The sequence below is a fragment of the Artemia franciscana genome, chromosome 8 (assembly GCF_032884065.1).
Source record: "Artemia franciscana chromosome 8, ASM3288406v1, whole genome shotgun sequence".
NCBI classification, from domain to species: domain Eukaryota; kingdom Metazoa; phylum Arthropoda; class Branchiopoda; order Anostraca; family Artemiidae; genus Artemia; species Artemia franciscana.
Genome location: NC_088870.1, coordinates 47224658 through 47239663, shown reverse-complemented (window position 1 = coordinate 47239663; position 15006 = coordinate 47224658). Strand labels below are relative to the sequence as shown.

General features: G+C 34.3%; 1 protein-coding gene across 1 annotated transcript; it reads left to right on the top strand.

The window, feature by feature from the left end:
- The first annotated feature begins 87 nt into the window (after window positions 1–87).
- On the top strand, window positions 88–12624 carry LOC136030700 (putative ankyrin repeat protein RF_0381). The gene is made up of 3 exons (XM_065709770.1): window positions 88–405; window positions 6684–7169; window positions 12412–12624. Exons 1-3 carry the CDS (start codon window positions 88–90, stop codon window positions 12622–12624), a joined length of 1017 nt encoding a protein of 338 aa, XP_065565842.1.
- Window positions 12625–15006: the final 2382 nt, after the last annotated feature.

The following is a 15006-nucleotide window of genomic DNA, read 5'->3' as shown; positions in this document are numbered from 1 at the left end:
AGATTTGTCAACTACTAGTTTCAAAATGTGCTACTGTAGATGCCTTAGATTCAGACAATATGATGTCTGAATATGATGCCCTATATGATGCCTGATGCCTTATATGATGCTGTGGGCGAGAATCAAATGCACATGATTGAATATCTATTAGAGAAAGGGGCCAAACCAAATAAAAAGAATCATAAGGGCGTAACAATGTTACATGATGCTGCTTTCATACGCAATTTGAAGATTTGTGAACTACTACTTTCAAAAGGTGTCATTATAGATGCTTTTGATTCTGAAAATAAGACAGCCTTACATTTTGCTGCTTCGGAAGACAATTTGGAGATTTGTCAACTACTAATTTCAAAGGTTGCCACTCTAGATGCCTTAGATTCAGACAATAACACAGCCTTATTTTACGTATTTTCAGAGAATCAAATACACTTGATTGAATATCTATTAGAGAAAGGGGCTAACCCAAAAAACAAGAATCATAAGTGCGTAACAGTCTTACATGGTGCTGCTTTAATAGGCAATTTGGAGATTTGTGAACTACTAGTTTCATAAGGTGCCATTATAGATGCCTTAGATTCGGAAAATAGGACACCCTTACATTTTGCTGCTTCGGAAGGCAATTTGGAGATTTGTCAACTACTAGTTTCAAAAGGTGCCATTATAGATGCCTTAGATTCGGACAATAGTACAGCTTTACATTTTGCTGCTTCGGAAGTCAATTTTGAGATTTGTCAACTACTAGTTTAAAAGGGTGCCACTGTAGATCCCTTAAATTCGGACAATTGGACAGCCGCAGCGGCCATGAATCAGCTACACGAGATTTAATATCTATTGGAGAAAGGGGCCGACCCAAATGCAAAGAATAATAAGTGCGTAACAGTCTTATAGTTTGCTGCTTTGGAAGGCAATTTGGAGATTTGTCAACTGCTATTATCAAAGGGTGCCACTGTAGATGCCTTAGATTCGGACAATAGGACAGCCTTACATTTTGCTGCGATTGGGAATCAAACACACGTGATTGAATATTTATTAGAGAAAGGGGCCAACCCAAATTAAAAGAATCATAAGTACGTAACAGTCTTACATTTTGCTGCTTTGAAAGGCAATTTGGAGATTTGTGAACTACTAGTTTCAAAAGGTGCCACTGTAGATGGCTTATATTCGGTCAATAGGAAAGCCTTGTATGACGCGGTGATTGAGAATAAAATACAAGTTATTGAATATCTATTAGAGAAAATGGCCAACCCAAATGCAAAGAATAATTAGTGCGTAACCAGTCTTACATTTTTCTACTTTGATAGGCAATTTGGAGATTTGTCAACTACTAGTTTCAAAGGGTGCCAAAATAGATGTCTTAGATTTGAAAAATAAAACAGTCTTACATTTTGCTGCTAGGAAAGGCAACTTGGAGATTTGTCAACTACTAGTTTTAAAGGGTACCACTATAGAAGCCTTAGATTTGGACAGCAGAACAGCCTTATTTTAAGCTGTGTCTGGAAATCAAATACTCGTGATTGAATATCTATTACTGAAAGGGTTCAACCCAAATGCAAAGATTGATAAGTACTTAACAGTCTTTCATTTTACTACCTGGATATGAAGTTTGGAGATTTGTCAACTATCAGTTTCAAAGGGTGCCACTATAGATGCCTTAGATTCGGACAATACAACAGCCGTACATATTGCTGCTTCGGAAGGCAATTTGAAGATTTGTCAACTATTAGTTTCAAAGCGTGCCACTATAGATCTCATAGATTCGACAATAAAACAGCCTTATTTAACACAGCTAATCAAATGCATTTGATAGAATTTTTAAAAAGAAAAGGGCCAACCCAAATACGAAGAATCATAAGGGCATAAGTAACAGCAAATTTAACTAAAGTTAGTTAATTTAACTAAATTCAAAATATAAGAGTTTTTAAAATAGAATCAATTTTGACAACAAAAACTGCGTTTTTGTGTACAACATTGATGAACGACTTTATAATCACATAAGTTACTGGCTGTTGGGGTGGCGCTTCACGCCACCCCAACATCTAGTTGGTGGGGGTGCTTCGCGCCACTCCTCCAAGCCCCCCCCACGTGCATAAGTCGTTACGCACCATATTAGTTACGCGCCATTATAGTTGTGTCCCTGTATCTAACCTGTGAATATATATATATACTAGCTGTTGGGGTGGCGCTTCGCGCCACCCCAACACCTAGTTGGTGGGGGCGCTTCGCGCCCCCCCCAAGCCCCCCCGCGCGCGTAAGTCGTTACGCGCCATAATAGTTACGCGCCATTGTAGTTGTGTCCCTATGTCCCACCTGTGAATATAGATAGATATATATATATGGTTTTAACTACGTAAAACTTGCGAATATACAACATTCTTTGCTGTCCCATTGTCTTTGCATATAAATAGATTGTCAGGTTTACCGACTCTTGAACATGCAACATATAATGGTCCATGGGAAAACAATCTGTATTCAGATCTATACCTCATGATTCTAATGATTGCCCTTGAGCTTTGTTGATGGTGATTGCTAATCGACCATTCCCTGTCCCGGTGTCCCGGTCGTCATTTACATCCCCCTGTTTCCCCCGGTGTCCCCGTTGTAGTTGTGTCCCTGTGTCCCGGTCGTCATTTATATTCCCTGTGTCCCGGGTCCCGGTCGTCATTTGTATCCCGGTGTCCCGGTCTGTATATACATTCGTTTTTTAGTTTTGTTTTTCTCCTTTATTTTTTTCCTTTTTTTTTCTTTTTTAGCTTATTTAGATTTTTAGATTTTTTAGTTTTTTTATTAGTTTTTAGTTTTTTTTTCTTTTTAGTTTTTTTGTCCCGGTCGTCATTTATATCCCCCTGTTTCCCCCGGTGTCCCCGTTGTAGTTGTGTCCCTGTGTCCCGGTCGTCATTTATATTCCCTGTGTCCCGGTCGTCATTTGTATCCCGGTGTACCGGAGTTGTGTCCCTGTGTCCCGGTCGTCATTTATATTCCCTGTGTCCCGGGTCCCGGTCGTCATTTGTATCCCGGTGTCCCGGTCTGTATATACATTCGTTTTTTAGTTTTGTTTTTCTCCTTTATTTTTTTCCTTTTTTTTTCTTTTTTAGCTTATTTAGATTTTTAGATTTTTTAGTTTTTTTATTAGTTTTTAGTTTTTTTTTCTTTTTAGTTTTTTTGTCCCGGTCGTCATTTATATCCCCCTGTTTCCCCCGGGTCGTCATTTATACTCCCTGTGTCCCGGTGCTTTGTTGATTGCTAATCGAACATTCCTTTTGTCCTGGTCGCTTTCTCTTTGAGTGTCGTCATTTATTTTTTTCTTTTTTAGTTCTTTTAGTTTTTACCTTTTTTAGTTTTTTTTAGTTTTTAGTTTTTTTAGTTTTTTACCTTTTTTTAGTTTTTTAGTTTTTTTTTTAGTTTTTTAGCTTTTTTATTTTTTTTATTAGTTTTTAGTTTTTTTGTAGTTTTTGCCTTTTTTTTAGTTTTTTTAGTTTTTTAGCTTTTTTATTAGTTTTTAGTTTTTTTTGTAGTTTTTGCCTTTTTTTAGTTTTTTTAGTTTTTTAGCTTTTTTATTTTTTTTATTAGTTTTTAGTTTTTTTTGTAGTTTTTGCCTTTTTTTTCTCTTTGAGTGTCGTCATTTATTAGTTTTTTCCTTTTTTTTTTAGTTTTTTATTGGTTTTTACCTTTATTTTAGCTTATTTTTCAGTTTTTTCCTTTTTTTTAGTTTTTTTTATTTTTTATTTTTTTTAGTTTTTTACCTTTTTTTAGTTTTTTTAGTTTTTTAGCTTTTTTACTTTTTTTATTAGTTTTTAGTTTTTTTTTGTAGTTTTTGCCTTTTTTTAGTTTTTTCAGTTTTTTTTTTAGTTTTTTATTGGTTTTTACCTTTATAGTTTTTTTAGTTTTTTAGCTTTTTTATTTTTTTTATTAGTTTTTAGTTTTTTTTGTAGTTTTTGCCTTTTTTTAGTTTTTTCAGTTTTGACGTCACCTGATCCAGTTTTTTCAGGTGACGTCACCTGACACATCCATCCATCCATCCACAGACAACTTATTTTTATATATATAGATAGAAATATATATATATATATATATATATATATATATATATATATATATATATATATATATATATATATATGTGTGTGTTTTTAACTACGTAAAACTTGCGAATATTCAACATTCTTGGCTGTCCCATTGTCTGTGCATATAAATAGATTGTCAGGTTTACCGACTCTTGAACATGCAAGATATATTGTCTACGGGAAAAACAATCTGTTCTATACCTCATTATTCTAATTATTGCCCTTGAGCTTTGTTGATGGTGATTGCTAATCGAGCATTTCCTGTGTCCCCCCGTTTATATATGTTTACATATCCCCCTGTGCCCCTCGGCGTCCCTGTTGTAGTTGTGTCCCTGTGTCCTGGTCGTCATTTATATTCCCTGTGTCCCGGTCGTCATTTGTGTCCCGGTGTCCCAGTCCGTAATTTCTCTTTGAGTGTCACGGTCGTCATTTATATTCCCTGTGTCCCGGTTGTCATTTGTGTCCCGGTCGTCATTTGTGTCCCGGTGTCCCAGTCTGTAATATCTCTTTGATTGTCCCGGTCGTCATTTATATTCCCTGTGTCCCGTTGTCCCAGTCTGTAATATCTCTTTGATTGTCCCGGTCGTCATTTATATTCCCTGTGTCCCGGTGTCCCGGTCTTCATTTGTATTCCGGTCTGTATATACATTCGTTTTTGAATTGATATATGATGAAATAAATTTTTTGTTTTTTTCCTTTTTAGTTATTTTTGGTTTTTACCTTTTTTCTTTTTTCTTTTTAGTTTTTTTGTAATTTACCTTTTTTATTTTTTATTTTTTCATTTTTCTTTTTCTCCTTTATTATTCAGTTTTTTATTTTTTAGTTTTAGTTTTTAACGTTTTTTTAGTTTATTTTTTTAGTTTTTTAGCTTTTTTAGTTTTTTTAGTATTTTCTTTTTAGTTTTTTTGTAGTTTTTACCTTTTTTAGTTTTTTTTCTTCTTTTGTATTAATGCTAAGGCCAAGGTTCGAATCTGGGTCGCCATTTTTGTCCCAGTGTCCCAGTCTGTAATTTCCCTTTGAGTGTACCGGTCGTCATTTATATTCCCTGTGTCCCGGTGTCCCGGTTGTCATTTGTATCCCGGTGTCCCGGTCTGTATATACATTCGTTTTTGAATTGGTATATGATGAAATAATTTTTTTCTTTTTTTCTTTTTATTTTGTTTTTTTGGTCTTTACCTTTTTTTGGCTTTTTTCATTTTTTTTCTTTTTTCTTTTTTTTTTTTAGTTTTTACCTTTTTTAGTTTTTTATTTTAATTGTTTTTAGTTCTCTTTTTCTCCTTTATTTTCGTTTTTTTTTCCTTTTTTTAGATTTTTTTTCTTTTTTAGTTTTTATTTATTTATTTTATTTTAGTTTTTTTATTAGTTTTTAGTTTTTTTTCTTTTTAGTTTTTTTATAGTTATTTACCTTTTTTTATTTTTTTTAGTATTTTCTTTTAAGTTATTTTTGTAGTTTTTACCTTTTTTTTAGTTTTTTCTTCTTTTGTATTAACACTAAAGTCGAGGTTCGAACCTAGAACCTCTCGAACCTAGAACCTGGAACATAACGCGTTACCAACTCAGATACATCGGCTTGAATACTTTCGTTTTTGAATTGATATATGATGAAATAATTCAGACGTCATATGTGGACAAACATGACGTCACTCGACAGACAGACAGACAGACAGAAAACTTATTTTTATATATATAGAATTTTATATATATAGATAGATAACCATATATGGCGTAATAAGTGAATGCAGTGTTTATACATGCTGTTTATTCATACAGATAATAATATAAGAAATACATACAAGAATCAATTTCTCACAAAAAACTGCCCTTTTCTATAGCCCTGTAGTAACAAGTATCACTTTTAAACATTATAAAAATCATTTAGATATAGAAGGTATATAAAATGCAATAATTCTTTTAGTTACAGTAAAGAGCGATAACTAGCTTATGGTTGCGCCAAGGAATATAAATGGGGATATCTGTTTTATTAATGAAGAGATATTTAAAACCTAGTAATGAACGGCAAACAAAAGATAACTAAAAATTAAGATAATACAAGCATCTTTCGAAAAGACATTTGTCTGGGGTATATTATCCGGGTTGCAGCCGTAGCAAGTAACCTAGTAAAAGACAATCAAGGCCCAAAGTGAAACATAAAATAGCCCATAACTCCTAAACATAGAGTTAGAGCAAACAAGAAGTACAACATTAGAACCACCTTGTTCAAAACCCCAATATAAAAATTTTATCAACTCTTGGCTTGAGCCACAAGGAAATTATATTGGCTTGAAACTCAAGAAAAGTGGCTGCAACCACGATATTCTGCACATACGACATCTTTTTTCTGTTTTTTTCCTCCTCAGGTCGCTGGGCACTAGAAAATCATAGAGAGTTGTATAATGACTCGTTTTAAATTGCTGCTTCGTAGGGTAATTTTGAGATTTGTCAACTATACTTCGTTGATTTTTTATATAAAAATGGAATAGATGTGGGCAAGTCAAGTCATGGCTAATTGTAGACAAAGCCAAGACAGAAAGTTCAATTAAGTGAGAAGAAAAATATGACATTAGTTTCCCCCCTTCATTGCCATTGTTATCATCTCCCAGTATCTTGACAAATGTCTTACAGTTTGCTGCTCAGAAAGGCAATTCGGAGATTTGCCAACTACTAGTTTCAAAGGGTGCCACTGTAGATGCCTTAAATTCGGACAATAGAACAGCCTTATTTTACCCAGTTCTAATGAATCAAATACACATTTTAATGATTGAATATCTATTAGAGAAAGGGGCGGACACAAATGCAAAGGATCATAAGTGCAATACAGTCTTACATGGTTCTGCTTTCATAGGCAATTTGGAGATTTGTGAACTACTAGTTTCAAAAGGTGCAACTATACGTGTCTTAGATTCGGACAATAGGACAGCCTCACATTTTGCTGCTTCGGAAGGCAATTTGGAGATTTGTCAGTTACTAGTTTCAAAGGGCGTCACTATAGATGTCTTAGATTCGGACAATAAAACGGCCAAATTTTACGCAGCGGCAATGAATCAAATACATGAGAAAGAATATCTATTAGAGAAAAGGACCAACCCAAATGCGAAGAATCATAAGTGCGTAAGTAACAGCCTTCTTTGACCCGGTGGCAATGAATCAAATACATGTGATTGAATATATATATTAGAGAAGGGGTTCAACCCAAATACAGAGGATACTAAGGGCGTAACGGTCTTACAGTTTATTGCTTGGAAAGGTAATACAGAAAACATTAATACCAAATTTATTTTCTTATAATCATTAGTATAGGCTAGAGTTTGTTCTTTATTATAAATTAAATATAAAGAACAAGCTTTTTTACTGCAAATAAGGAGCGACATTAAAACTTAAAACGAACAGAAATTACTCCCTATATGAAAGAGGTTGTCCCTCCACAACACCTCGCTGTTTATGCTAAAGTTGTAAATGACTTGTAATGACTTGTAAATGACTGCCTGGTCTTGAGTCTTGGTCAAAATAATATTGTTGATTTCGTGGACGTCTTTATTTTTGGTTGCCAAAATCACTCGTTCACTTAGCCATTTATGATTTTTATAATTGGTTAGAATATTCGGAAATACCTATTCAGCCAATTCATTTTTGGACGTCACTAAATTACAGAATTCAGCAGGCAGTTGTATACGTCCTGAAATTGAGTCAACTGGGAGCTTTCCGTTTCCAATTGCCAGCAATTGATCTGAAAATGTTTGATCAGAGTCATCGTTTTGCAATCGGACACGAATATTTGTAGTTAATTTTAATGTCTTTACATGTGCCCATACATTAGAATTTTTCTGGCAAGCATTCATTTCGTCTGCAGGGGTTAATAGATCACTCGTGTTGTAACTTTGTTCAAGATCCAATTCTACAGCTGTCGAAACAGCAACGTTACAATTAGGTGGAGGCATTCCCAAATCCTGAAGATGTTTCGATTAGCTGAAGGCATTCCCAAGTCATGAAAAGTTTTGTTTGCCACACATAAGCACAACTCTTCAATAATAACTAAAGTGTAGTTATAAATTTCTGATGTAAAATCAAAAGTCATTTCTGACGTCTCTAACCGTTTTCGATGGAGTATATCCTCGGCCATTTTCGATTTATATTTTTCTCATAGCTCTGTAGGAGCTGAAGAAGAGCAAGTTATTAGTATGATTCCAAACAATGCACGAATTTGACTTGGAGTTGATGTTTCGCACGCGTCATTGATGCAGTTATCCCAGTGTTGGTCATTCTCCAATAAATTCAGAGCTTGGCATGCACTATGGTAAGTGTCATGTATAGTACCGTTTACAGTTCTCAAATACTCAAAGGACGAAGCCTTTTGGCATTAACTCTTTGAGCAGCTTCCTTGGCTGTTTCTTCTGCCATTGTAGGATTTATACTGAAATTTCTCTTTGAATTAACTCTTTGAGCAACTTCCTTGGCACGCTTTCTTTTGGTAATTTCTCTTTGAGCCGCGAGCCTGTTTTCAAGTTGTTTTTTTTTATTCCTCGGCACGCTTTCTTTTGGTAATTTCTTTTTGAGCCGCGAGCCTGTTTTCACGTTGTTCTTGTGATTCCTCGGCACTATTTTTTTTGGTAGTTTCTCTTTTAGTCGCTAGCCTGTTTTCATGTTGTTCTTGTGATTCCTTTGCAAGAGTTTTTCGCACATAGGGAATATAAATGACGACACTCAAAGAGAAAGCGACCGGGACACAAGGAATGTTCGATTAGCAATCACCATCAACAAAGCACCGGGACACAAATGACGACCGGGACACAGGGAGTATAAATGACGACCAGGACATAAGTAAAAAAAAACTAAAAAAACTAAAAAAAAGTAAAAACTACAAAAAAACTAAAAAGAAAAATAACTAAAAACAAATAAAAAAACTAAAAAAGCTAAAAAACTAAAAAAACTAAAAAATAAAAAAAAATAAAAAAGGAAAATGAAAAATAAAGGAGAAAAAAAAACTAAAAAAACTAATGTATATACAGACCAGGACACCAGGATAAAAATGAAGACCGGGACACAGGGAATATAAATGACGACCGGGACACAGGGACACAACTACATGACGCCCGGGACACTCAAAGAGAAATCACAGACTGGGACACCGGGACACAAATGACGACCGATATATAAATGACGACGGCGAAACACGGAATGGTCGATTAGCATTCACCATCAACAAAGCTCAAGGGCAATCATTAGAATCATGAGGTATAGATCTGAATACGGAATGTTTTCCCATGGACCATTATATGTTGCATGTTCAAGAGTCGGTAAACCTGACAATCTGTTTACATGCACAGACAATGGGACAGTATAGAATGTTGAATATTCGCAAATTTTACGTAGTTAAAAACATATATATATATATATATATATATATATATATATATATATATATATATATATATATATATATATATATATATCTATATATATAAAAATAAGTTGTCTGTCTGTGGATGGATGGATGGATGTGTCAGGTGACGTCACCTGAAAAAACTGGATCAGGTGACGTCAAAACTGAAAAAACTAAAAAAAGGCAAAAACTACAAAAAAACTAAAAACTAATAAAAAAAATAAAAAAGCTAAAAAACTAAAAAAACTAAAAAAAGGCAAAAACTACAAAAAAAACTAAAAACTAATAAAAAAGCTAAAAAACTAAAAAAACTAAAAAAAAGGCAAAAACTACAAAAAAAACTAAAAACTAATAAAAAAAATAAAAAAGCTAAAAAACTAAAAAAACTAAAAAAACTAAAAAAAGGTAAAAAACAAAAAAAACTAAAAACTAAAAAAAACTAAAAAGAAAGGAAAAAACTGAAAAATAAGCTAAAATAAAGGTAAAAACCAATAAAAAACTAAAAAAAAAACTGAAAAAACTAAAAAAAGGCAAAAACTACAAAAAAAACTAAAAACTAATAAAAAAAGTAAAAAAGCTAAAAAACTAAAAAAACTAAAAAAACTAAAAAAAGGTAAAAAACTAAAAACAATAAAAAATAAAAAAAAACTAAAAAAAAGGAAAAAACTGAAAAATAAGCTAAAATAAATGACGACACTCAAAGAGAAAGCGACCAGGACAAAAGGAATGTTCGATTAGCAATCAACAAAGCACCGGGACACAGGGAGTATAAATGACAAAAAGGAAAAAAATAAAGGAGAAAAACAAAACTAAAAAACGAATGTATATACAGACCGGTACACCGGGATACAAATGACGACCGGGACACAGGGAATATAAATGACGACCGGGACACAGGGACACAACTACAACGGGGACACCGGGGGAAACAGGGGGATATAAATGACAACCGGGACAAAAAAACTAAAAAGAAAAAAAACTAAAAACTAATAAAAAAACTAAAAAATCTAAAAATCTAAATAAGCTAAAAAAGAAAAAAAAGGAAAAAAATAAAGGAGAAAAACAAAACTAAAAAACGAATGTATATACAGACCGGGACACCGGGATACAAATGACGACCGGGACACAGGGAATATAAATGACGACCGGGACACAGGGACACAACTACAACGGGGACACCGGGGGAAACAGGGGGATGTAAATGACGACCGGGACACCGGGACAGGGAATGGTCGATTAGCAATCACCATCAACAAAGCTCAAGGGCAATCATTAGAATCATGAGGTATAGATCTGAATACAGATTGTTTTCCCATGGACCATTATATGTTGCATGTTCAAGAGTCGGTAAACCTGACAATCTATTTATATGCAAAGACAATGGGACAGCAAAGAATGTTGTATATTCGCAAGTTTTACGTAGTTAAAACCATATATATATATATATATATATATATATATATATATATATATATATATATATATATATATATATATATATATCTATATTCACAGGTGGGACATAGGGACACAACTACAATGGCGCGTAACTATTATGGCGCGTAACGACTTACGCGCGCGGGGGGGCTTGGGGGGGGGGGGGGCGCGAAGCGCCCCCACCAACTAGGTGTTGGGGTGGCGCGAAGCGCCACCCCAACAGCTAGTATATATATATATATATATATATATATATATATATATATATATATATATATATATATATATATATATATATATATATTCACAGGTGGGACATAGGGACACAACTACAATGGCGCGTAACTAATACGGCGCGTAACGACTTACGCGCGCGGGGGGACTTGGAGGGGGGGGGGGGTGAAGCGCCCCCACCAACTAGGTGTAGGGGTGGCGCGAAGCGCTACCCCAACAGCTAGTTATTATATATATAAAAATAAGTTGTCTGTGGGTTATGTCTGTCGAGTGACGTCATGTTTGTGTGTCGACTGACGTCATGTTTGTCGACTGACGAAATTACAGACCGGGACATCGGGACGCAAATGACGACCGGGACACCGGGACATAGGGAATATAAATGACGACCGGGACACTCAAAGAGAAAGCGACCAGGACACAAGGAATGTTTGATTAGCAATCACCATCAACAAAGCTCAAGGGCAATCCTTAGAATAATGAGGTATAGATCTGAATACATATTGTTTTTCCCATTTTATATGGGAAATTCCCCTATTATATGTTGCATGTTCAAGAGTCGGTAATCCTGGCAATCTATTTATATGCACAGACAATGGGACAGCCAAGAATGTTGTATATTCGCAAGTTTTACGTAGTTAAAAATATATATATAGGGACACAGGGACACAACTACAACGGGGACGTCGGGGGGCACAGGGGGATATTTAAATGACGACGGGGACACAGGGAATGTTCGATTAGCAATCATCATCAACAAAGCTCAAGGGCAATCATTAGAGTAATGAGGTATAGATCTGAATACAGATTGTTTTTCCCATGGGCAATTATATGCTGCATGTTCAAGAGTCTGTAAACCTGGCAATCTATTTATATGCACAGATAATGGGACAGCCAAGAATGTTGTATATTCACAAGTTTTACATAGTTAAAATATATATATATATACATATATATATATATATATATATATATATATATATATATATATATATATATATATATACATACATATATATATATATATCTATATTCACAGGTGGGACACAGGGACACAACTACAATGGCGCTTAGCGACTTACGCGCGCGGGGGGGCTTGGGGGGCGCATAGTGCCCCCACCAGCTAGTTGTTGGGGTGGTGCGAAGCGCCACCCCAACAGCTAGTAATACATAATAAACAATAGACACCCAACAAACAAAAAAGTACTGTTGCAATTCTATAAATTACACCAGTACCTTTTTTTGGTACTTTTACAGAAACTGTAATCGATGAATTTCATATTAGCTCGGTTCTTTTTCCAGCTTCAGCGCTTATATTCAGGCGCCTATCCAACTTCCACTTCCCCGAACTCTTACGCCCAGTATATGAGAGTAAATCTCGCAGTTGAAATACGCTCTATTCCAATAGCCCCGTACATCGCGTCTTTTAGTTGCTCGCGACTTGAAAATGATGTCGCAACAAACCCAAAAATTACACCCTCTGAATTGCCATTGTTGGAACCTAATAGATATTGAAGAGAGAGTAAAGAGGGAGGCTTTAAATAGATTAGGTTGGAGGAGGAGCGTGCGTAGCTGTGTTGGCCTCAGGCAGCTTGGTGCTGCAGTGAGTTATTAGTCGTAGTAGTGGTAGTTTGTTCGTTAAGCTCAACCCTGGGAGAAAAATGACACGCACCTGTGATTTTTCTTGTGGCAAAAATAACAAAATTAAACATTTTTGAAGAGAGGAAACCTCTACTGCAGGGTTCTCTGATATTGAATCTAAGTTAAAATCATTTTATGTTTAAAGAGAATTCCTCCCTCTTAGCGAGTTCCTGCATTATGCTACATAGACCAAGACGGAGTGAAACAAAAAAAAAGTGGTATAACCTCCCACCAGTCGAATAAATTGTGTTATTTTTTTTTTCTCATTATTAGTGATTTGTTAGGATTTGTTCATAACAATCATTATATAATTCCGCAAATATGTGTTGGTGTGCCCACATTGTTGCCAAAATATGCGTGCTCTCTGTTGAATGAAAAAGAATGAACATACCTCCACCGAAACATGTTAGATTATGTGATTAGCTTAGTTTTCTTTTTTGAGTGGTCTTTTGTTAAATTATTGATTAACTGGAGTGAGGCTTTTTTGTTGATTTATGATATTGAGTTTACATAATTTACCTGATTTTGCAAGCAGAACTAAACTGTTAGAGGAAAATCCTTTTGATATACTGGAATGCTTGAAAGATGTGAAGGATGATGAAGCAGTAATTTTGGAAGATAGTCCGAAAAACAAATATTCATTTATGGATGATTCTATCACCACATGCAGTAATGTAAGTTTTTCTAGCTTTAACTGCAGAGGTTTACTTAATAGCATTGAGTTCGTAAATGACATAATTAATAAAAATGAAATTGAAGCTTTAGCGGTAAACGAAACTTTCTTAAATGATAGAAATATTAATGATGTAAAGTTCTTTGATAATGATTTTGTTCACGAGAATAGAAAACACCATCAGCATGGTGGATTAGGATTTATCATTAGAAAAGAGTTAAAATCGAAAATAAGACGAGACTTAATGATTTGGAATGTAGAAATGATTTTTGAAACGTGTATTCTGGAATGTGAAGTTAATAAAAAATCAACAATCATGATATCTTTATATCGCCCACCTTCCGGAAGTATAGATCAATTTTTGATGCAATTTGAAATTCTATTAAATAAAATATCACAAATGAATAAGCAAATATTTATTTTTGGTGATTTCAACCTAGACCTAATGAAAATTCAAGCAAAGCAAAATGATTCGAAGATAAGAGAATTTTTAGAACTAATGCTTTGTCAAGGACTGCTCCCATCATGTCTGATTCCAACCCGAATAGATGATATTGGAGTAACATTAATTGATAATATTTTTTCGAATAGTATTTGTTTTTAAAATTTTTTTATATTAAACGATATTTCAGATCAAGGTGTGATAATTTCTGAATTTAATTTGGCCAGATCTACAAAAATAAACGTAATGAAAAACAGGTCGTATAATAAATGATGAATCACTTGCGTGTTTAATTATTAAGCTAGGAGATATAGATTGGAAGGAAGTCGTCAGTACTGAGGATGCAAACAAGGCATTGGAAATGCTTTATAAATCATTTAATGATGTTTATAATGATATATGTCCGAAATTTAAAAGGAAAACACCCAAGTCAATGCCACAAAAACCATGGATATCCCCGAGACTGTTAAAATCTATTAATGAAAAAAATAGACTATACAAAATTAAATGCAACTATCCGTCTGATGAAAATATCCAGAAATTCAAATTGTACAAAAACACTCTGACTAGAACTTTGAGAGAAAGTGAAAGAAATTATTCTGAGAAGGAAATATCTTCAGCTGCGTCCCAACAGAAAATGTGGGAAATATTGCGTGATAAATTAAATAAAATAAACGAAGAGCAATACCGACTTTTCTTAATAATGGAAATGACGCTAATGAATCAACTGAAAAACAGGATATCGCTGAATTATTTGCTAAGCATTTCAGTAAAAGTGGTGAAGAATTGGTTAGAGATCTTTTCGATAAGCCATCAGATTATACACGATTTATGCCCCAAAACGAAGATAAATCATTGCATATGCTACCAGTATCATTTGATGAATACCAAAAAGCTATTAGTGATTTAAAGAGAGGAAATTCGGCTTCAGTAGATGATATATCGACAAATCTCTTAAAGAAAATATCAGGAGTAATATATGAACCTCTTGCAGATGTTATAAATAAGAGCATAAGAAATGGTGTCTTCCTTGATCTTCTGAAAAAGGCTAAAATAATCCCTGTATTTAAAAAACGGGAGGCTCAAGATCCCAATAATTACCGTCCTATTGCACTCCTTTCCCCACTGGCTAAAGTTTTTG

Bases quoted from the DNA above. Each gene is read 5' to 3' on its own strand.
- LOC136030700 (XM_065709770.1), top strand. From the start codon at position 88: ATGCCTGATGCCTTATATGATGCTGTGGGCGAGAATCAAATGCACATG. The intron at 406-6,683 runs GTATTTTCAGAG...AATGTCTTACAG, and splicing joins ATAACACAGCCTTATTTTAC to TTTGCTGCTCAGAAAGGCAA. The intron at 7,170-12,411 runs GTAAGTAACAGC...TTCTTTTTCCAG, and splicing joins ATGCGAAGAATCATAAGTGC to CTTCAGCGCTTATATTCAGG.